The 22,683-nt window shown below is 39.5% G+C and overlaps 1 protein-coding gene across 5 annotated transcripts in view; it reads left to right on the top strand.

Moving 5' to 3' along the window:
• Nucleotides 1-22,683, top strand: part of SLC16A9 (solute carrier family 16 member 9) — a 57,872-nt gene that overhangs the window by 7,131 nt on the left and 28,058 nt on the right. For 3 of the 5 annotated variants that reach the window (XM_014833401.3, XM_044755293.2, XM_070488129.1), the window contains exon 2: nt 16,696-16,928. In XM_014833401.3, the coding sequence (XP_014688887.1) occupies nt 16,733-16,928 (196 nt within the window). In that variant the 5' untranslated portion in view covers nt 16,696-16,732. Of the gene's footprint in view, nt 1-11,076; nt 11,178-11,881; nt 12,118-16,695; nt 16,929-22,683 lie in introns of those variants that run through there. The other 2 variants (XM_044755290.2, XM_044755285.2) reach the window with 2 other exon arrangements.

The following is a 22,683-nucleotide window of genomic DNA, read 5'->3' as shown; positions in this document are numbered from 1 at the left end:
TAATGGGTAAACTGTGAGCAGTGAGGAACCACTGAAAGATTTGAAAGGTTGGAAGCAGAAGTTGAGATGATCAGAAGCATGGTTTGAAAAGATGGCTCTAGCGGCCGCCTGACAGATGCATTGCAGCAGGAAGAGACTGCAAGCAGAGGGATCCATCAGTAGGCGCTGTGACTGTCCAGGGATTTGCAGAGAAGATGGAGAGCAAGAGTCTGATTGCAGAGCTCTTTGTCTGCAGGACCGTGTTCCTGATTGACATGGGACGCTGGAGAGGAGGAACAGGGAGGGGATGAAAGGGGCTTTCTGCTTTTGGGCAAATGGAGGTATGGTGATGTTAGTTTTCCCCGTGAAATTCAGGAGGAAGAATTATGAATATGTTGAGTGTGAGGGGCCTGAGCACATGCAGATGAGCTCTTGACATAGAAAATGGTGAGAAATTGGTTAGAAATGTGGATCTGGAGTTCTGAAGAGAGGTCTGGCCTGAGAATGGAGACTTTGGACTCTGCCCTTGGCATATCTGTGATCATTTGATGAGGCTAGAGAGAGCCTGTGGGGAGTCATGTGGGAGTGGGCTCAGGAGAGTTAAGGAGGCAGCGGTTTGCAAAGAAGAAGAGAGAGGTAAACAGTATCAAGGCTGAGGGGGGTGCAGTGGCTCAGTGATGAGGAGGTAGGGGGCACCACAGGGAGAAGACTTTTCTTGTTTGGGTGCATGACAGCCAGAAAACACTGAGCTGGGGAATGATTAGGAGGTGAGAAAGTGGAGGCAGGGAGAGGACTTTTTCAGGTTCTTCTGAAAAAGCCTTTAAAAGATGCAACAATATCTATGAACTTTTACTGTATGCCAAGGACCATACCTAGTGCTTCATAGAGATTATTTCTATATTCCTCATAAAAATCCTGAGAGGAAGGAGTTCTTACTATTCCTATTTTATAAGATGAAGAAATAGAGAAGTTTGTTAACTTGCTTAAAGTCACATGGCTGATGGCAGAGCCTTAACTATGAACCCAGGAGAAATGACTCCAGGATCTGTGTTCTAGACCAGGGACTTTCAGTGTTTTGACTGTGACCCACAGTAAAATGTATTTTACAGCCTGGCCCTGTACACGTACTCAGGCACATATATAAAGACTGAAATAGCATTGAACTCAAAATAATGCTGAACCCTTACCATCATGCTGAGGGTGCTCTTATGTTTTCTATTCTCATTTATTTTATTCTGTTCTAAATTCCAGTTTTACAAAGTGCTGTGCACAGTCCACAATTGATTTCACAACCCATGAGGCAGAGTTTGAACAACACTGCTCTAGACACCACTTTGTGTTGCTTCCCAAACTGTAGCTTAATACTCTTTTCTATTAAACTCAACAAACATTTATTGAGTGCCTACTTTATGCATAGATATGGAAAGAACATAAAGCATATAAGATGTGCCTTGATCCCAGGGAATTTTCAGTGTAGTGAAGAGAAAGGGAGAAAGACGAGTCAATGGCTAATTATAATGCCTGCCAGAGTGAAATAAGAAAAGAGAGGTGTAAGCAACATATCGTGGAAGCATACAGGAAAGAGTGATTAATGTCGGCTCTGAATATATGTTGATTTAACTAGTAGTGTTTAGTGTCTTTTGTGCTACGAGAATATTAAAAAGCTTTTATGAAATGAATAGAAATGTCTTTGGTAAAGACTTTGATGCATAAAGACTAAAGGGGTCTGGCCCGGTGGCTTAGTGGTTGGGTTCACACTCTCCACTTTGGTAGCCTGGGGTTTGTGGGTTCAGATCCCAAGTGCAGACCTACACCCTGCTCATCAATCCATGCTGTGGCAGCATCCCACGTACAAAATAGAGGAAGAGTGGCACAGGTGTTAGCTCAGGGACAATCTTCCTTAAGCAACAAGAGGAAGATTGGCAGTAGATGTTAGCTCAGTGCCAATCTTCCTCACCAAAGGAAAAAAAAAAAAAAGAATAAAGGCTAAAGGAGATTTGGAGACCATAATATTCTGTGTATTATACTCAAAGGTCTGAAGTGGTCAGAGTATAATAAATATTATTTAGATATCAGTTTGTTCAGTATAAGCCCCTGAATGATGTCAACAAGTTGAGTCGTATTAAAAGTATCCATTAAAAAAAGTTTTAAAATCAAGGTGCATTCATTAAAAAAAAGTTTATAATCAACTTCCCAAAGTAAAAGAATGCAGCCATAGTGACCCTTTATGAACCCGCATGAAGTGATAACTCCTGGGTTAAACGGAGAGAGGCTTAAATAGAATGTAGTAAAAAGCCTGTGGACACTGGGGTAGACTGACGATTATTAATACCTACCTCAGAGAGCTTTGTGTAGATTAAAAAGATAACATTTGAAAGTCCTTGGCACTGTGTCTGATACCTAGAAAGTGTTAATAGAAAATGGTAATTAAAAGTTATTCCATGATATAGTTAAGTAATAGTATATTTAATCCTTAGAAAAATTTAATTCCACTGTTTAGGGAATTCCTAAGAAAAGATGGTTTCACTATAGGGATTTAAGGACATTTGAAATATTTTTCCATAGCCATGATTCAAGTGGGTTAAAAAAATGATCAATTTAAATAACTAAAAGCCGTCAAGTCTTTCATTTTATGCTTGTACACGAGGACTTGCATTTATTTAAGATGGCCTGTAGTCCACTCCTTTTGCTCAATAACCACACAATGAAATCACCTGGAGCCCTTTAGCAACCTGGCCTCAACCACAGGGATCCTGTATTACTGGGTCCAGCATGGGCCCAGGCATTGGTCATATGTAAGCCCCCAAGGTGATTCTACTGTGCAGCTGGATTTGAAACCCCCTGCAGGTCTTCATGTATGCTCTGATGATTGGAAACACGCTCATGTGGAGATACAACCTTAAAATGGGGTCTTTCATTTGCTTTTTTGATGCACACAGAGTTACCACCTTTTCTTGAGAACTAGTTTAGAAAGGAAGATCTTAGGAGTCTTTGGAATAAGGGTGGGGTCTCTTTGAACTGGGGAGAGAGTATGAAACTGGGGTCTGAAGAATGACAGACAGACTTGACTTCACGCAATGCTTCAGAGACAAAGGAGCCGATTTTGAAAAGTCGTGTGTAGCCCTTGTCAACTTTGATGATGAATTCTCACCTCCATTCTGCCAATGAGTACCCTAATAACTGCACAGCAGCCTCTGGGAAAGGGGTGCTTGTAGGCTCTGTAGTTTCCTGAGCTGAGAAGAAAAGGAAGGAAGGAAGGGAAAGGAAGAAAGAATGACGGAAAGGAAGCAAAGGCAAACCTTGTTTTGAGTTTGGTGCCTCTTTGCTTCATCTTCTCTTGGCTGTTGGTGACCTGAAGGCTCTTGGTGACCTAAGAGCATACCATTGTTGTCTTTGTGGTCTTTCCTCACTGAGACTTCCCTCTTCCCATTTGCTGACTTTTTCTTACTGTCAGGAAATTATTCGAGTTGTTGAAAATGCCAGTTCCAGCGCCTATCGTTTTTTTGGAGGTAGGAATTTGGTAATAATTGTGTGTGTGTGCGCACATGCGTGTGCGTGTGCTTTTGTGGCAGGAAAGGAGGAGAGTCGTGGATGTTCTGGCCAGCTGTATTTGTGGGGCTAATACTTTCAGATTTTGAGGGGATCTATGTCAAGATAAAAAAGCAAATTTTTATAACAATCCATTAGGTTTAAAAGGATAAAAAGTAATGATCACTTATGCTGAGATGACTGTGTGCCAGACGCTGGGCTATGGGCTTTATATAAACTAACTCAATCATCACGACAGTTTGATGAAGTAAGTACTATTCATTCCCCCACTTCATAGATGAGGGAAGTGAGGTGCAGAGATATTTAAGTAACTTGCGAAGATCACAACTCTTGGCTGGTATCAGAGCTGGGATGTGCACCAAGCCCATGCTCTTATTCCTTATGCTAAATTTTCTAGAATACATGTCTTCACGTGTTTATAGATATAAATAACTGTGTGTGTGCTTGTATGAAACTGTAGCTATTGACATAGCAGAAAGGTAGAAATTCTACTAACTATTCTTTGGGACCATATCATGCCATTACCAAAAGATCCTAGCTTCCTCCCCAATACCTTCTCCAAATTGGGAGGTTGTTTTGCTAATTTGAACAAATTAAAGTTGACTCCATCCTCATGTTGACAGCTTTATTATAATTATCACCATCATCATCAACATTATCCTCATCATTAGAATCTCTGAGTTTTGCCTGCCAACCCTATGCCTGCTCTGTTGGAGACTGTAGCTGGTGGCTGGGGCATGTGGCTTGGACCCAGAGAGGTGGGGCGGCCATTTTGGCATTGGCTGCCTGGAGGTTCTTGCAGCTGCTCCTCCCCAGGTCTTTTCCTGGGCTGCTGTACAGCAGAAGGATGGCATTATGGGTGGTTGAGTGATTCTTTAGAGGCTGTGTGCCCAGGCTTGGCCATTTGGGACAATGGGAAAGAGACAGGAAAAGACTCTCCTCTCTTCTGGCTGGCAGTGGTGTGTGCTTGCTCTCTCTGGAGCCGCAAGGGTGAAACTGTGCTCATTCTCTAGCCGAACACCAGCCAACAAATTTTGGGGGTTTGCCATGTCAAACTGTGGGGGTTAATAGCGTTGCCTCTACCAGTGGGGACAGAGCCAAATGTCACAGTGAGGAGGGAGCAGGCAACTCTCCATTCCTTTGTTCTCCTTTTTTGCTCCAGGGTGCTTAGAAAAATATCGTGCTCTCCTGAGAAGGTCCAATTATTCTGCTCTCTTGTAAAGTTCTGATCTTTAGAGAGAGATGCTTACTTTTCTATAACCTTCCAATTCACTTAGGTGAGTTAGCGCGTTAGAGTTATTTTTTTGAGTTGTTTGATAACACTTTTTCCTATTTTCATTAAAAAGAGTTTTGCTAATCTGCAGATAAATGGATGTAACCATCTTTTAAATTTCGTATCACAATGATTCCCTTCTGCATTTTCCCAAACATTTTATAGAGAATCAAGAAAATAACTTGTGCCATGGTCATCACTCCTATCAGAAGTTTTGCTTTTGTTGCTATTGGAATCCTAGATGTGCTGATCAATAGAGATTTTAGGGGGTAAATAAGCTTTGTTCTTGACAGTGTGGATGACAGGTACAGCTAAAAGAACCGCCAAGTGCTGGCTGTTGCACTGGGGTGGGTGGACTCAGGGCAGAAGAGTTTCCACTTGCTCCAGTCCCCTTCTTTACCCCTAACTGCCTCTATCGTCTTCCCTCCCTCACCTGTGTCCTTCCTCCACTGGGACAGAAGATGGCACAGCTGGTCAGAAGTTGTTCTTCTGTCCTATAGGGCAATGATTCTCAGCCCTGGCTGCACATTAGAATGACAGAAGGGTCAGGCTCACCCGGGGCTTGGCATCAGGGATGTTTAAAAGCTCCCCAGATGATTCCAGCGCAATAGGGGTCAAGAACCACTGAGGTTGGGCAGCGTTGTTCAGAGTGCATCTGTGGATGGCCTGGCTCAGAATCGCAGGTTGACTTTTTAAAAAGGCAAATTCTGAGATTCCTAACACACTAAAAATGCTTAGGCCTTGAACTTGAAACTTGAAAGGAAACCAAATCGTAGGAGTAAACATCACTTTTGAATTATTCCAAATCGCAATCTGCCAATGTCCAGATCTTGGTTTAAATATGCTAAGTATTAAGAAATAACTAAAGATTAAAAATTCTCGGAAGCCCTAAATTTATAAATGATTCAGTAACTGCTTGCTGAAGAACTGTGGTGTAAAGCTAACATTTGTTAACATTTTTACTGTGTGCTAGGCACTGAGCTTTGCACTTTAAATTCATTTTCATCTCATTTTACAGATGAGAAAACTGAGGCTCAGACATTAAGTAATTGGCTCAAAAACATAGCAAATAGCATAGTCTGGCTCGGAACCCAGAAAAGCATGTAAGAACAAAGCTCATGATTTTAATCATTACTCAGTTCCTGCCATTCTGGAACCAGACACTAGAAAAATTTTCCCTCTTCCTTTCTACCTCATCTTTACGGTAAAACTAAGAAGATTAAAGGGAAGCTATCAAGCAATTGAATATATTATTAACTCGCTCCCTATCATTTTCTTTACATCCTTCTTCTATATGTACATAAAGCAGCCAAAGATCACTGATGTTTACTTCAGAAACCCTGAATTTATGTTTGTTTTCAGTCGTTAGACACTTCTTTTATGATGTGTAGTCATTTCTGCTCGCGAGGAGAAGCTTTGCTCTCCTTTGCTCCTTTGGGGAGCCACACTACAATGGAATAAACAACACATAATCTCTTGATTTTATTGCCCTACTGTAGACCTGTTTAGGTTAAAAATCTGGGAGTGTCTGTGGGGAGGTGTGTGGGCATGAGTGGGGAGGACCGCTGGCCTCGGGGAGGGGCTGCACATCTACGAAAGGCCTCGTAAAGATATTGTTGATTTTAGCTCCAAATCAGGCTGTATATATGGTGATTGTAACCATGTGTGTGTTTATAGCTTTATTTTTGCTTTATAAATCAGCTTTATTGAGGTATAATTTACATACAATAAAATACAATAATTATAAGTGGACAATATGATGAATTTTTAAAAATTAATATAGTTGGGTTTACATTAATTTTTTTAATAACAGCTTTATTAAAATACAATTCACATACCCTATAATTCATCTATTTAAAGATTCTATTTTTCCTTTTCTCCCCAAAGCTCCCCCAGTACATAGTTGTGTATTTTTACTTGTGGGTCCTTCTAGTTGTGGCATGTGGGATGCCGCCTTAGCGTGGCCTAATGAGTGGTGCCATGTCCGTGCCCAGGATCTGAACCTGCGAATCCCTGGGCTGCCGAAGCAGAGCTCATGAACTTAACCACTCGGCCACAGGGCCGACCCCTCCTTCATCTATTTAACGTGTACAATTTTATGGCTTTTAGTATATTCACAGACTTGTGCAACCATCACCACAATCAGTTCTAAAACATTTTCATCACCCCCAAAAGAAACCTCATACCCATCAGCAGTCACTTCCCATTTCCCCCCAAACATCCTGGCCCTAGGCGACCACTAATCTACTTTCCATCTCTAAAGATTTGCCTATTCTGGAAGTTTCATGTAAATGGAATCATAAAATATGTGGTCTTTTGTGATTGGCTGCTTTCACTTAGCATAGTGTTTTTAAGGTTCGTCCATGTTGTGGCCTGTCTCAGTGCTTCAGTCCTTTTTGTTGCTGAATAATATTCCAGTGTGTAGATATACCACATTTTATTTATCCATTCATCAGTTGATGGGCATTTGGGTGGTTTCCACTTTTTTGACTGATAGCATTAATTTTGACAGTGTAAATGTTTAACAGATATCTTGATTTTTACAGACTCATTTTGGCTTTTGTTTTCCTTCAACATTTAATATGCCAGGAGTCTGAGGTAACTTAGTCTTCTCTGACTTCTAAGACAATCTTATTAACACCACCACAATTGGATTCACAGTTATACTAAAGTTATGATTTCTTTATAGCTATTTCATATTGTAAAAAATTCTTATAGAATTATAAATAGAGAAATACATATAATGAGGATGACTCAGTATGATTTTACAGAAAGTTTTAATAGTTTATTTAGAAGGACAAGAGGGTGGGTTCTTTTTCTTTTCTTTTATAAAATGACATTGATATAAAACTAAATTTATTTTACTTCAGAAGAGAAATCTTAAACTGTGCTGATTATGAAATGTCATGGGAGAGGGACAAAACTGATCCAGCAACTATATCTTTTAAAGGACTAACTTTGGCATTAATGTGACAACGTTCGCTAATATATGAATCAACAAATAGAGTAGACTCACTTGAAAGTTTCTGTCTCTGACTCAGAGGAACTTATATTATTTTAAAGCTTTTTGGTTTATAATTTGTCAAAAATCCGTCTTACCTGTGTAGACATTTTTGCAACTGATGACTGCAAATGTTGCACTTTTTACCCCTTAAACATTGTAGAGTGAAACTACTTTAGAACTAGAAAAGTGAAAGTAGAAGTGGAATAATAGCTGTGGTAGGAGGCCGACTCAAGAATCAGAAACAGGCATTATTACCTGTACACCTTAACCGCCTCTCCTGTGCTTGTCTCCCATTAAACGACATTTAATTAATTAATGTTTGAAAGATGAGCTTCAGTGTGTATTAAAGTATATTTGTTTACCTATATTTCATTAGAGTTCCAAAAGAGTTGTTTGCTTATCTTCATTTTCATTAGCACACTCAAAGAATGATTTGTTTACCTACATTTTTATGACAATTCCCAAAGAGATTTTTCTCAATTCCCAGAATGCCTTTACCAACTGTGGTGCTGGCGAATAAATGACAGATGTTTGGGGGGGACAAAACTCACAGCCGGCAAATAGCAATGTCAACACTAGAACCGCTCTGGCAGAACAGGTCTGCTCTTTCGTTCGTGAAACTTGTGACCTATATAGGAGTCAGAACTGAAACTAATTTCCAGTAGCTTTTGAAGGAATTTTATTTTAACAGCTTTGTTGAGATATAATTCACATATGATAAAATTCCCCCGTTTAATATGTACGGTTCAGGTGGTTTTATCCGTGGAGTTGTGCAACTTGCACCACAGTCTACTTTTAAAACATTTAAAAATAATTTTAAACCGTTTTCGTTACCCCCAAAAGAAACCTTCTACCATTTAACAGTCATTCCTCATTCCTACCCCTCAAACTGTTTTCTGAAGTGGCTGCAGCCTTTTCATCCCCACCAGCAACATATGAGCGTTTCAGTTCTCTACATCTGGCTGTGGTTTATAGCCCTCCATAAAATAAGAGTGGCATAAATGGAAATGAAGGAAGGTCATGAGGTCCAGTATGACTTAGACTTTTTTTTTTGAGGCAGATTAGCCCTAAGCTAACCTCTGCCGCCAATCCTCCTCTTTTTGCTGAGGAACACTGGCCCTGAGCTAACATCCGTGCTCGTCTTCCTCTACTTTATGTGTGGGATACTTGCCCCAGCATGGCTTGACAAGCAGTGCATAGGTCCGCACCCAGGATCCAAACCGTTGAACTGCAGGCCGCCGAGGCAGAATGTACAAACTTAACTGCTGCACCACTGGGCCGGCCCTAGACTTTTCACTCACCTCATGGATGACTAAATCAAGACAAAGTCAACCTGGAATCAACCATTTTTTCCCAGGATGTAGTCACATGATCCTAGACTCTAAATAAAGTGCTTTAGCACCAGGTAATTTGGTAATGATTGAGACTCAAAGAAAAATTTGCTGTTTTAACCTCCTCCTGTAATTCAAGTGAAGAATATGTCTAGGAATCTTTTGTGAGATATTTGTAGATAACATTCAAAAAGAAGTTATTAGAGAATGATTATTGTGGTGGGGTAAAAAGGCAGGAGGGAACTGTGCACTGAAAATAAGATCAAACAATTGTGAATCACTTGGAATTTGGCAAAAAATAGTAGGTATGTTTACAGTTCAGGGACTGAAAGCTTCTGGATCAACATTAAATGTTCATAAATATCAAACATGCAATTCTGATGTCCTGCATTCGGCAGAATAGAGGTTTCCAGCCAGCACAGAGTTGAGAAAATAACAAAGAACTGGCATTATTTGAACAGAACAGAAGGCACTCTAAGCCACTGGAGCTTCAAAGCTTTACCGTGAGTGAAATGTGGACTTTCATCAACACTCCTTTTCGTTTTCTGAAGCAAGTGTCTTGGAACTTGCTGAACTCCCCTTTCCCTCTAACAAAACAAATTCTGGCTTTAGGAGATTTGTTATCCTTTATACTAATGATAATCTAATTTGGTTGAGCAATGATATCTTATTATGGTTAGTTTTATTTCAGCTCTCCTCTCCTGTCCAAGAGAGATTTATAGTATGTGGAATATATTTAAATTTTTTTTTTTAGAAAGATTAGTCGTGAGCTAACATCTGCTGCCAATCCTCCTCTTTTTGCTGAGGAAGACTGGCCCTGAGCTAACATCCGTGCCCATCTTCCTCTATTTTACATGTGGGATGCCCACCACAGCATGGCTTGATAAGCAGTGCATGGGTCTGTGCCTGGGACCCGAACTGGCAAAGCTGGGCCAGAAGCAGAGTGTGTGAACTTAACCACTGTGCCACTGGGCCAGCCCTGAGTATATTTAATTTTTAAGTTAAAGCTAAGAAATATACTTAAATTATAAGTTAATTTTATAATTTTAATTATTTTATTAAATTAAAATTAATTCTGTGATATCCCATCAGACCCTGTAATGTGACAAAACTGCCCCTAAATTACACTGCTTTTCAAATGGTCTCTCAAAATGGCTTCTAATTTTGAGTTTTGTAAGATGTCTCCTCATGCAGACTCTGAGTTTTTTGACACTCTGGTTAAAAGAGATTCCAGGGGCTGGCCCGGTGGCGCAGCCGTTAAGTGCCCACGTTCCACTTCTCAGCAGCTGGGGGTTCGCCCATTCGGATCCTGGGTTGGACATTGGCACCGTTTGGCACGCCATGCTGTGGTAGGCGTCCCACATATAAAGTAGAGGAAGATGGACACGATGTTAGCTCAGGGCCAGGCTTCCTCAGCAAAAAAGAGGAGGACTGGCAGTAGTTAGCTCAGGGCTAATCTTCCTCAAAAAAAAAAGCAAAACAAAACAAAAAAAAGAGATTCCAAATTCTCAAAGAATATACTGGAATATACTACAGTGTTTTTGTTTCCCAGAAGCATATTTTCATACAATTGTATGAATAAGAGCTCAAATCTTTGCATATACTCATGGAAGGCTAGTCCCAATAAAACAACACCTTCTGGTACTTACAGATCTTATTATCTTTTAGGCAAAAAATCCACCACTTAGATAATATAATGGATTATTAATGCCAGGATTTATTATGGAAATTGTGAAAAGAATCTTTTCTTGGGGTTATAAACACAGGCTTTTTGAGACACTTTCTTATTCTTAAATTTTAACTGAGAGTGCCATGTTTCTAATCTTGTTTTCCTCAGTGAGCCCTCTAAGACCTGCCCTCTTTACTTTCCACTGAACCTATCAGGCCTACCCTGATTCCACACCCATGTTTGTATTGTACCTGTTGCTGGAGTCACCCTTTCGTAAATCTCTCCATTGTTCTTTAGAACCAACCTACTTCATGAGGCCTTCCACTCCTGCTCTCTCCTTGATTGCCTTCATTTCCCTCCGATTCCTAAACGGTTAGTATCTATCCACCTCTTGGGTTCTCAATCATATGCTCTCTTGTGTACATATCTTACCTTCCTAACTGGATTATAAGCTTCTAGAGGGCAAGGGCCAGGCTTATATTTATTCTGACTTCCTTTGGTATCTAGTGCAATATAGTTTAAATTGTGATCAAAAAGACTTTTTGAATAAAGATCACTTTTATAATTCTGTGTTTCTGTAATTTTAGGGTAAGTGGGTTAGTATAAATTTCAGTTAATTTAGTTTTTATTTAAAAGAATACCAGAGAAGGGATTTTATCATATTGGATCAAAAGATATGAAGAAGAAAGGTTAATAAGATGATATATTCAGAAAAAAAAAGATATATTTGATATATTCAGGAAAAAAGATATGGTATCTGTATTTCCTATATTTTGTGGTCATAGACTATACTCCTAGGCTTAATCTTTGGCCCATATGGGACCAAGTAGGGGACGGATGGTTAAAATAATCAACTTGAAATTACTGCATACTCTCAATATGTTTATTTTGTTCCACATAAAATAAACGAATACTAGCTAACTTAACAAGTTTACTAGGTTAGCTCATAGAGTGAAGGCTGGATAAACCAGGCTTGGGTATTGCTAGGGAGTTAAAGTAGTGGGAACTGTCAGAGGGTCTCCATGATGTACTACCATTGGGATCAATAAACTCCAAATATTTTTCTTTTATTATAGCGTTTCACTCAAGATTCAGGGTCCTGGGAGAGAGGTCCTGATGGCCTCATTTGGGTCAAGTACCACAGTATGGGTCAAGATCAAGGCACCTTGATTAACAGTCCCACCAACTCTCTACCCGTAAGGAAGATACAAGTTCCCCAAAGGGAAGTGGTTCCATTACAAAAGGAAGGAAATGAAGACCAGACTGTTTGTGAAATCACATTACAAAATATAGAATATCAGAGAACTAGCAGGTGAGAGACATCTAAGGAATAGAGGGAATTACAGAAGAAAGGTGTTACCCTGACAGAAAACAAGAAATCCCTAAATGGTATTCACCATGTTCTACTAAGACTACATATATCTCAAACTATGAGACAATTAAAGGTCAGAAGCTGTTAGCCAACTTTTTGTAAAAACTTGTCTTTCTAGTCAGAGTTGATATATATGGGAGCTTTGTATTTCAAAGATTTCCTCTCCCATGTATTTACTGTGTGAAGAATTTCTCTGGCTCCTGTCCTATGTGTCAGAATGTCACCTAAGGCAAGACAAGGCAAGGCATTTCTGTTGACTTAGGTTTGAAAACTGGCAAGGGAGATATTCCTCGTCCTTTCACTCACTTTCCTCATCTAGAAAATACTGGCTTTATTCATGATTCTGGTGCTTTACCTATGTAAATGTGTACTCTTCCTGACGTGCTGTAACTTGTGGATTTAAATGAAGGACAATCTCATATGCATTTGTTTTTGCACAACCTTTTAGTCTCATTAGATGTTTGGCTATGTTTGGCTAGTTTAGGGAGTTGACTCTATTTTCTTTAAAAGGGATTCTGTACAGGAATTGCAAAGTACTAAATTGTCATTAGAAAGACCAGAATTATGTTGTTTACTTTTACAATAGTGTAGGTACTGGAGAGACTAAACTTCTGATGAAGGGGCATATCTGATTACCTCAAAGGATTTCGGTATTTGGAAGTTTAGAGCATTCTGTCTGCTAACACAATCATGTGGTCTGAGAGAATGGATTTTAGACTCTACAGTTTTGTGCACAAATTGTAACATCTTTCAGTTTTCAGTTATTAAATATTGAGGTTGTTAATTTTTACAAAGGCCTGTGGCAGGTGATGGTGTTATTTTTGCCCAGTGCTCTGAATGTCAAAGTGAAGAAATTTACTGAAACCCAGGTAGATTGATGGGTGTAACCATGACTCTCTTAAGGTAGCCAAATGCCTCACCATCTAGTTAGGGACATGCATGAATGAATGAATGATATTCCTGTTGTCTTTACCTATTATTTGATAAAACTGCAGCCAGGGTGATGGCTGGGCAAAATCTGTGGGCCGAGAAGACTCTGCTGCACTTGATTGTAAACCTGGCATGGTGAAGAGGCACAGGAGGTGTAGATTAAGTGGGAGGCCCTGTTAGGAGCCGGGACGTCAGGCCTTGAGCCTCCAAATCCATGGCCATGTAAACTGTTTCAGAACTTAGAAAAAGAAGGAACATTTCCAAATTCTTTTTAAATATCATTTTGATACCAAAACCAAGTAAAAATTAAAAACAAAAATAGACAAATCTCACCTATGAATTAAAAAATTCCCCCCCAAAATACACTGATATAATCAAAATAGCACATTAACCAAGGAAGATTTAATCTAAAATTCAAGGATGGTTCAATAGGAGAAAATGCAGATTTTTTACCTTAAAAGTTATAAGGAGAAAATCATAATCTCCCTATGCACTAGAAATGCATTTGATAAAATGTAATAAGCGTTCTTTATAACAACACTTAAAAATAGAAAAATATGAATCCTTTCTTCACTTTCTGAAATAAAGCTATCTACGCCTCACAGGCAGCACCGTGCATTTGAAAGCATTCCCACAAAAGTGAGGAACTAGACAAAGATGTATACTCTTATTATTTAACATTATTTTGGATGCCCTATTCAATGGCAAAGACAAAAGAAAGAAATTAGAGGTATTAAAAATTCAGGGCCAGCCCCGTGGCTAAGTGGTTAAGTTCACGTACTCTGCTTTGGCGGCCCAGGGTTTCGCCAGTTTGGATCCTGGGCACCGACATGGCACCACTCGTCAGGCCATGCTGTGGCGGCGTCCCACACAGCACAGCCAGAGGCACTCACAACTGGAGTATACGACTATGTACTAGGGGGCTTTGGGGAGAAGAAGGGAAGAGAAAAGAAGATTGGTAACAGATGTTGGCTCAGGTGCCAATCTTTGGGAAAAAAAGTATAAAAATTCAAAATAAGGAGGTAAAGCTATCACTGTTTGTAGATGATTGTGTAACTGCATTGTATTGTATATTGTATATACCCAAGAGAATCATCCAAAAATCTACTGCAAATGAGAATTTAGTAAGGTAGTGGGATACAGAATTAACATGTAGACATCAATAATTTTTACACATACAAACAGAAGACAAATCCAAGAAATAACCCCAATTATAGTATTAGCAAGAAGGATAAAATACCTAACGATAAAATAAAAAGAAATATTAGGGAAAACTTTAAACATTAAGAACACAATAATAGACTTGAACAAATGGAAAGGCACACGTTCTTAGATAGAAAGACTCGACGACGTCATGAAAGGATCAATTTTCCTTAAGTCAATTTATAAATTTAACTCAATCCTAGTGAAAACATCATCAGATTTCTTTTAGGACCTGACAAACTGATTCTGAAGTACATTTTAAAAAGTAAATAAAAGCCAAGAAAATTGAAAGAGGTGTGCAATGATGGAGAGAGAGAGAAGGAATGTGGCCCCACTAGAATTTAAAATATATTAAAAAGACAAAAAAAAAAAAAAAAGACAGTAATTAAACTAATGTGGAAATGGTGAGTGAATAGACAGATCAATGGAACAGAATAGAAAATCCAGAAATACATCTATATATACCCAAGAATTAGATAGAAATTACAAATGGCTTTTCACCTATGCAACCACACACAGCATTCAGAGAATGCTGAGAAATGCAAGTCAAAACTGTAACGAAATACTGTTTAAAGCCAACAAATTGGCAAAAATCCAGAAGTTTCACAACACACCCCAAATTGCTGAGGAAGATATAAATCAATTCAATCCCTTGAAGCCAATTTGGTAATCCTATCATTATAATTACAATGTACATACCTTTGACTCAACAATTCCTCTTTTGGATTTTACCCAACAGATAGGCGTATATGCAAAAAGATATATGTATATATAAAGTTATTCACTGTAGCATTGTTTTTCATTGTAAGCCATAGGGATTGGTTAAAGAATTAAGAGAAAGCCCTATACTGGGACACAATCCAGCAGGAAGAAAAGAATGAGGAAGCTCACTATGCGTTGATATGAAAGATCTGCAAGAGATTTATCAAGTGATAAAAAGCAAGACGTACCAATGTATATAACATGCTATTTTTTTTGTGTAAAAATTTAGAGGAAATCTATATATATATATTTTTTTAAGATTTTATTTTCTCCTTTTTCCCCCCAAAGTCCCCCCGTACATAGTTGTATATTCTTCGTTGTGGGTCCTTCTAGTTGCGGTATGTGGGATGCTGCCTCAGCGTGGTCTGATGAACAGTGCTATGTCCTCGCCCAGGATTCGAACCAACAAAACACTGGGCCTCCTGCAGCGGAGCGCGAGATCTTAACCACTCGGCCACGGGGCCAGCCCCAGAGGAAATCTATATTTGAGTTATCTTATATATGCATAAACAACCTCTAGAAGGATATAAAAGAGACCAGAAGTGTTGGTTGCCTGTGGAGGATATGGGAGTTAGGTGGGAAATAGGTACATATAGACTGTATACCTTTTGTCCTTTTTTCATTTTTGAACCATATGAATGTTTTGCCTGTTCAATAAGTAAATAAATAAACAGGTAAGTGTACAGCCATATGGTGAGATATTTTGTGCTTATTGAAAAAAAGTCTAAGGATACTCTCAATGTATCGATAGGGAAAAATCTCCAAGGATGTTAAGTGAATAAAACAAGGTTTGGAATAGAATGTACAATACGCTACTTTTTGTTGAAAAAGAGGGAAATCTAAGACTCTTAGCTTGGTTTTGCTTGTGTCTGCATAAAGAAACTCTGGGAGGATTCTCAAGTTGGTGAACCTTGTGATGTGCTGCCAGCTCCCCTCCACTCCCCACTTCAGGAGGGAAAGGTTCTTTGCCCCCGTGGCTGAGAGGACTGCTGGCAGATGGCATTCAGCTGACAGCCCCTATGGGGAATGATTGCCTCTTTTGAAGACAGCCATCTCACCTAAGGTCATGCCCTCTTCCTAGGTGTCTGGCATCCAGTGAATGATCAACATGGAGGTGTGAAGGGCCAGCTCCCCATGCCCAACTCAGGGCATCTCTGAAAGGTCATCCCAGCTTTAGAAATCCCCTTCCTTAGCACCGCACGGCAGCCTCCCCTCTCCCTCTGCTGTCTATTCCCTTCCGTGGGAAGAGAGCACTACGAATAAACCTCCTTATTGCTGAGAGTCTGCTTCCTGGGGAATCTAACCTGTGACAAGAAATCAAAATCAGTGATTTCCTGTGGTTGAGTCTGAGTGGGAACCTGATGATTGGGGACAAGGTTGGGAAGGAGACTTTTCACTCTATGCCTTTTTATAATTAAAAAATGTTTTTGAACCCTGTGGATATATTACTTATTCAAATCATAAATAAAAATTTTAAAGTTAACTTGATGTCTTATGCTTTTCCATGTGTATTTTTAGAGAACCTCTTTTCTGTTTTAATTTAGGAGGAAATATTTTTCATCCAAAATACTGTGCCCCACCACACTCTAAATATGCTTTTCTTTTCTGTTTGTTTTTGTTTAGGACCTACAGAGAAACATCTCCTTGATTTCACCTTACAATGGAATTTAAAAAGTCACCTGATGGTGGATGGGGCTGGATGATCGTGCTTGTCTCCTTCTTTACTCAGTTTTTGTGTTATGGATCCCCGTTAGCTGTTGGAGTCTTGTACATAGAGTGGCTGGACGCTTTTGGTGAAGGGAAAGGAAAAACAGCCTGGGTTGGATCCCTTGCAAGTGGAGTTGGCTTGCTTGCAAGTAAGTGGATAAATATATGCTTGTCTTTACTCATTAGTCATTTAATTACTTTTGCTGCATCGTTAACACTGCAAAGCTTAGGAGGCTATTTTTTTAAAAGTATAACACGTATTTTCCTGCCTTCATTGAGATTATAGCACTACCTTTTCACTGTAATAAATCTGTGTATTCTATAAGATAGTTGTTCATTCATTCATTCATTTGCTACTATGTGTCAGGCAGCGTGCTAGATGCTGGATATGAAAAGATGAACAACAAACGCATTGTTTCTGCCCTTAAGAGGCTCACAGTCTAGTGAGAGACATATGTACTTCTGTGAATAGGAATGAAACAAGGAGATGAGGGCAGTGATCCAGGTATGTCCAGTCAATGCTGATGACCAGAGGACCAAATGATGTTCAGCAGTCCTGGAAGCAGTTTCTATATGATTCATAATTACTCTTGTCTGATTCAGATATACTGTGATCAAATCGCATGTCCTACGTTTGTGTCACCTTCATAAGAAAAATTTGACATGGCAAAGAGTAGTCCCATCTCACAATGATGATACTGTTAAGGACTTTAATATAGTGTTATGTTTAAGATATATGTGGTGTATCTTGTGTGAACTTTATATAATGTCTCCAAAAGTAATATTCCTCATAAACATTTATGTATGATGTAATAGTGTTTCCTATCATCTTTAGAGAGAACAGAGGGGTTTTTATTTTCCTTTTAAGGATTAAAATCATATGACACTTCAGGAGGCTTGCTCCGTGGCCGAGTGGTTAAGTTCTCGAGCTCTACTGCAGGCGGCCCAGTGTTTCGTTGGTTCGAATCCTGGGCGAGGACATGGCACTGCTCATCAAACCACTCTGAGGCAGCGTCCCACATGCCACAACTAGAAGGACTCACAACAAAGAATATACAACTATGTACCAGGGGGCTTTGGGGAGAAAAAGGAAAAAAATTTTAAAAAGTCTTAAAAAAAAAAAAATCGTATGACACTTCAATTTCTGAAGTCATAGTTTGAACTCTGCAGTAATATTTAATGATCATCAGTCTAACTTATTTGAAACTATTTCAGCACAAATGTGCTAAGACGGTGACCTAAATGGGGTCTCTTCCTTTGTGCTGTGAACTTGACATGATTCATTGAGCAAATCGCAATGTGAATTTTGTGGGGAAAATGAAGACATTGAATGTGGTGATTTGTAAGGTATTTTTTGGCTTTAAAATCATTCATGAAAACAAAATGCATTAGTCATTCTTTCTTTTAAATATGTTGTCTTTCCTGATCACTATAGGGGACTTCTTAAAACAAAACAAAACAAAACAAAAACAGTTGCTTCCAATTGATGTATTAGCTTGTTAAATTAAAAACAAGACTTGAAAAACAATGCTGGATCATCTGGCCATGTCAGATAAGATAACTAAACATAACTAAACAAATGAAAATAATACTGTCATTATGAGCTCAAGAGAAACAGGAAATGTTTGCCCAATATTTATTTAAAAGAGTTTTTCAAAATGTGGATTGTTTGTAATGTTGTCCAAGTTCAAGTGGATGATAATTGATATGTCAATAGAGGGGTTTGAAAGTATTCATTTCTAGAAAATGATCTTGTAGGAAAAGGAGAGAATTTTTTAATGTTTTCCAATTAGTCACCATTTCTACTACAAATACTAAGTTAAACAGAAAAGTAATTACCTTGATTTCCAGCAAGTGACAAGGGACAATTGAAATGATATCTCAGTTAGCACAAACTCAGAGAACAAAGCTCCTTTTCATGAACTCTGTCCAGGTAGGACTTGAGAGTTCAGGGAAGCTGACATCTTCTTGAGGGTGGATGGGGCATTGGCAGTCACAGCTGATTCTCAGACTCTGGAATTTGAACTTGTCGCTCTATACTTTCTCCAAGTTCCTAGGTGGATGATCACTTTGTCTCAAGGAACATGAGCAGCCCCCTTTACTTATAGGCAGGACTGGTTACATAATTTGCAGGCTCAGGTGCAAAATGAAAAAAAATTAAGAATTTAAGAGAGCAACAGCAGAGCAGTAAACCAAGTGTGTGGCCCTTCTAAGAGCTGAGCCCTTTGCAACTGCATCAGTCTCAAGCCTCTGAGGCCAGCCCTGCCGGTAGGGGCTGGAGATATAAGCATCCCATGGAAGTCCAGGGGAGACAACAAGGACTGGGAGGAGCATTGGGCTGAAGATGGAGGCTAATTCAAGTCCTGGCTCTACCACTATTTTGCTGAATGACCTTAAACAGGTCACTTAACTTCAGTGTCATCAGCCATGATGAGGAGATACTTGGACCAGTTAATCAAAGCTTTCAAAGATGAGGATAGAATAAGGAGACCAAAAGGTTCAAGAATGAGGAAGTGGTGGGAAAATAATGATGGCTGAAGAGCTATCACGTATGAGGATGTGTATGTGCACTTTAGTTAGTGTCCACTGAACATATGTGATGTTGGCCTCCCTTGGCTCTTCATAGCGTAAATTAAGAGACCAATCCTGAAAGCTGTGGTATTACAGTGTTAGCAAGAGGTGTCTAGCAGTGTGTGAGCCAGGTTAATTCTCTACTTTGTGGACAACTTTGTTCCACAGAGAAACAAACAGATTACTATTACCTTGGAAATGGGAAAAGTATATCTCATGTTGGTGACCCAAATGGTTATCAGTGGCTCTTAACCAGGGGAGTAATTGTAATCATCCATAGAAAATTTCAGCATACAATTGCCTGGATTTGACCCTTGGACTTTCTAATTCAGTCGGTCTGTGGTGGGGCCCAGATATGTGAATTTTTTTTAAAGCCCTAAAAGTCATTTTCTGATGGGAACTACCCCTGTGTTAAAACCATTTCAGTCTTGCACTTTGGATAATTTCCTGATGTACGATTTGCTTTGATTTATTTATAAATGGAACTATTGGAGGTTTCTGCTTAGGTGTGGCACTGCTCATGTCATATAAATCATGAAAAATAAATTTTGTCCAGTTACCCTGGTTCTGGTGAAGAAAATACATAAATGGACATCTTTGCATCATTTTTGATGAAAGACAATTTATACATATGTGTATACATATTTACATACATATTTCTTTTTGACAAAAGATGAGATTATACACACACATGCACACAGACACACACACACACGTATGTCTATACAAAGTTGCTCTTAAGTTCAGGAGTATGTATGAATTACTTGAGCTTGTCTAAAAAGCCAGTTTCCTACCCATCAGTGAGTAGGGTGGGGCCAGGGGTGATCCCAGGAATCTGCATTTTAATTAGTTCCCCAGATGATTCTGATATAGGTAGACCATATCAAATCTGAGAAACATGAATTTGCTTTCTTTACCCAGTCTTGTCCAGAGAAGGCATGGTAGGTGTCATCCTTGACCAGGTCTCTGATCCAACCTCAGGAGTTTTATAATTGAGTAAGGCACAGCAGAATAAGTACATTTGCCAAGCAACATACAAATTCTGCTTTTTGTGTACTTGTGCCTTAAGTTCAATACCAGCCACTTTCACTTAATTGATCTTAGTTGATTCTCTTAACAATGCACTGAGGTAGGTGTCATTGTCAAGGTTTAGTGACCTACCCAAGACAAAGCACATTCTCTAAGAGAAAGAGTGGCACCTCAGCTCTGGTTTTTCTAACCTGTTAAGCATGTTTCTTCATCTTTAATTTGGAGCTAATGAAAGTACCTACCTTATATGATTGTTGTATAGAATAATTGAGATGATGTTTGGCATATGGTAAGTGTTCAACAAATATTTGTTATTAGAGAACAAGAATCACCTGCAAGTAAAATTACTCTCCCAAGCAGTTCTAACCAAACTGTAGAACCCACAAAAGAAAGGGACCCTTCAGGATGAAAGACAAACACATGTCTAGTAGGATAGGCAGGAGGGAGAGTTGGAACTTTGTCTAGATTGTACCTGAGGGAGCCAGCCACGTGGCCAAGTGGTTAAGTTCACATGCTCTACTTCGGCAGCCTGGGGTTCACTGGTTCAGATCCTGGGCATGGACCTACACACTGCTCATCAAGCCATGCTGTGGCATCCCACATAGAAGAATTAGAATGACTTACAGCTAGGATATACAACTATGTACTGGAGCTTTGGGGAGGAAAAAAAAGAGGAAGATTGGCAAAAGATGTTAGCTCGGGGCCAATCTTCCTCACGAAAAAAAGCGTACCCTTAAAAAGATTGTGCCTAAGCATCTAGAATTTAAAGGCCCACCCCTTGTCTCTGACAAATCTAGATTTTGACAGTAGGTCATAGTAGCGTAGTAGAACTATGCAAGCATGTAGTTATGGACTTCACACTGTTCATATTCTTAATTCTTTCTCTTGGAAACTTGAGTAATTGAGGAGAAAATACTTCTTCCTCTTGTCTGAATTATTTGTTTGTCTAGATGATCCTTGGCATGAATAAAGCTGAGTATCAAGGATTCTGCCTGCCTGGGTTATGCTTTGTGAATGAGCTCGCTATCATTACATACATCCATAGAGGCTCCTCTCCTCTGTAGTAGGGGTGCTAAGATAGAAGACATCACCTGTGCTTATAAGGAATTTGTAGTCTCAGGGAAGAGACAGAAAAAAAAAGTTTACTGATAATCTGAGACTTCACAAACCCAAGGAGAATAGCAAGGGCAAGACAATCTCTGGAGTTTTATAGAGATGCCTGTGAAGTGGGCCGGATGGGAGGATGGGCTGTGCAAGGTGGATGGGCAGGGAGAGGGGAGACCATGCGAAGTGTTTGTATGCAAAGGCCTGGAGTCTGCACGGCAGATGACAGGTTTGGTAGAGTAAATTTGGCTGGAGAAGGAGGGAGTGTGTTGGGAGATGTGATGGTCAATGTCAGCTTGACTGGGCTATATTCCCCAGTTATTCAAACACTAGTGTAGATGTTGCTGTGAAGGTATTTTATAGATGTGCTGAAAGTCCATAGTCAGTTGATTTAAGTAAGGGAGATTATCCTAGATAATCTGGGTAGACCTGATTCAGTCTCTTTAAGAGCAGAAATGAACTTTCCCAGAAGAAATTCCACCTGTGGGCTATAGTGTAGGCCTGTGCTAGAGAGTTCCAACCTGCCCTTTCTTGACAGCGTGCCCTGTGGATATTGTACTTGTCTGGCCAGTTCCACAGTCGCATAAGCCTGTTCCTCACGTTCAAACTCTTAATATATATCTTCTTCTGGATACAGAAGGAATGGAAAGTAACTACAAGAGAGGCCTATCATGTGTTGTTTTAAAATGAGCTAAAGCACTCTTTGGTTAGATGGCATTTGTCATTCATCAAATTCAAGGAGAAGGGTAGGGCCACTTTTCAAACAACAGCGTTGCTGAAACAGCATGGAGATCTTTTGTTCTGTAGTTTTGTACTCAAAGCGGATTTAACAGTCCCCCCCCACGTTTTTGTCCTTAATTCTTGCTAAGGTCTTCAAATTGATCATGAGTCAGTAACTATGCTCAGTTTAATAGAGTCAGTATAGCCAACCCAGCCTGCTGAGTGAGTTGTGAGTGCTAGCAGAGCTGGGTTTGAGCATATCTGTACGATTTTACCCCCAAGCACTGTTAACTTCTTCAAGCAGGACTGAATTTCTGCCTCCTACAAGGATTCTGTTACACTGGCCAGTTCTCAATGTGCTAGGTGGTTCCAGGATTGGTAAGAATAACTACGGATTTTGATTAAGCTTTCCACTGTCTCTGTATATCACCAAACCAACCAACAAGCAAGACAGTCAATATACAGGAGATCAAGGATTTG

Source organism: Equus asinus, chromosome 2 (genome assembly GCF_041296235.1).
Source record: "Equus asinus isolate D_3611 breed Donkey chromosome 2, EquAss-T2T_v2, whole genome shotgun sequence".
Classification (NCBI taxonomy): Eukaryota; Metazoa; Chordata; class Mammalia; order Perissodactyla; family Equidae; genus Equus; species Equus asinus.
Note: the sequence above shows the minus strand (reverse complement) of the source record. Positions and strands in the feature narration are given on the sequence as shown.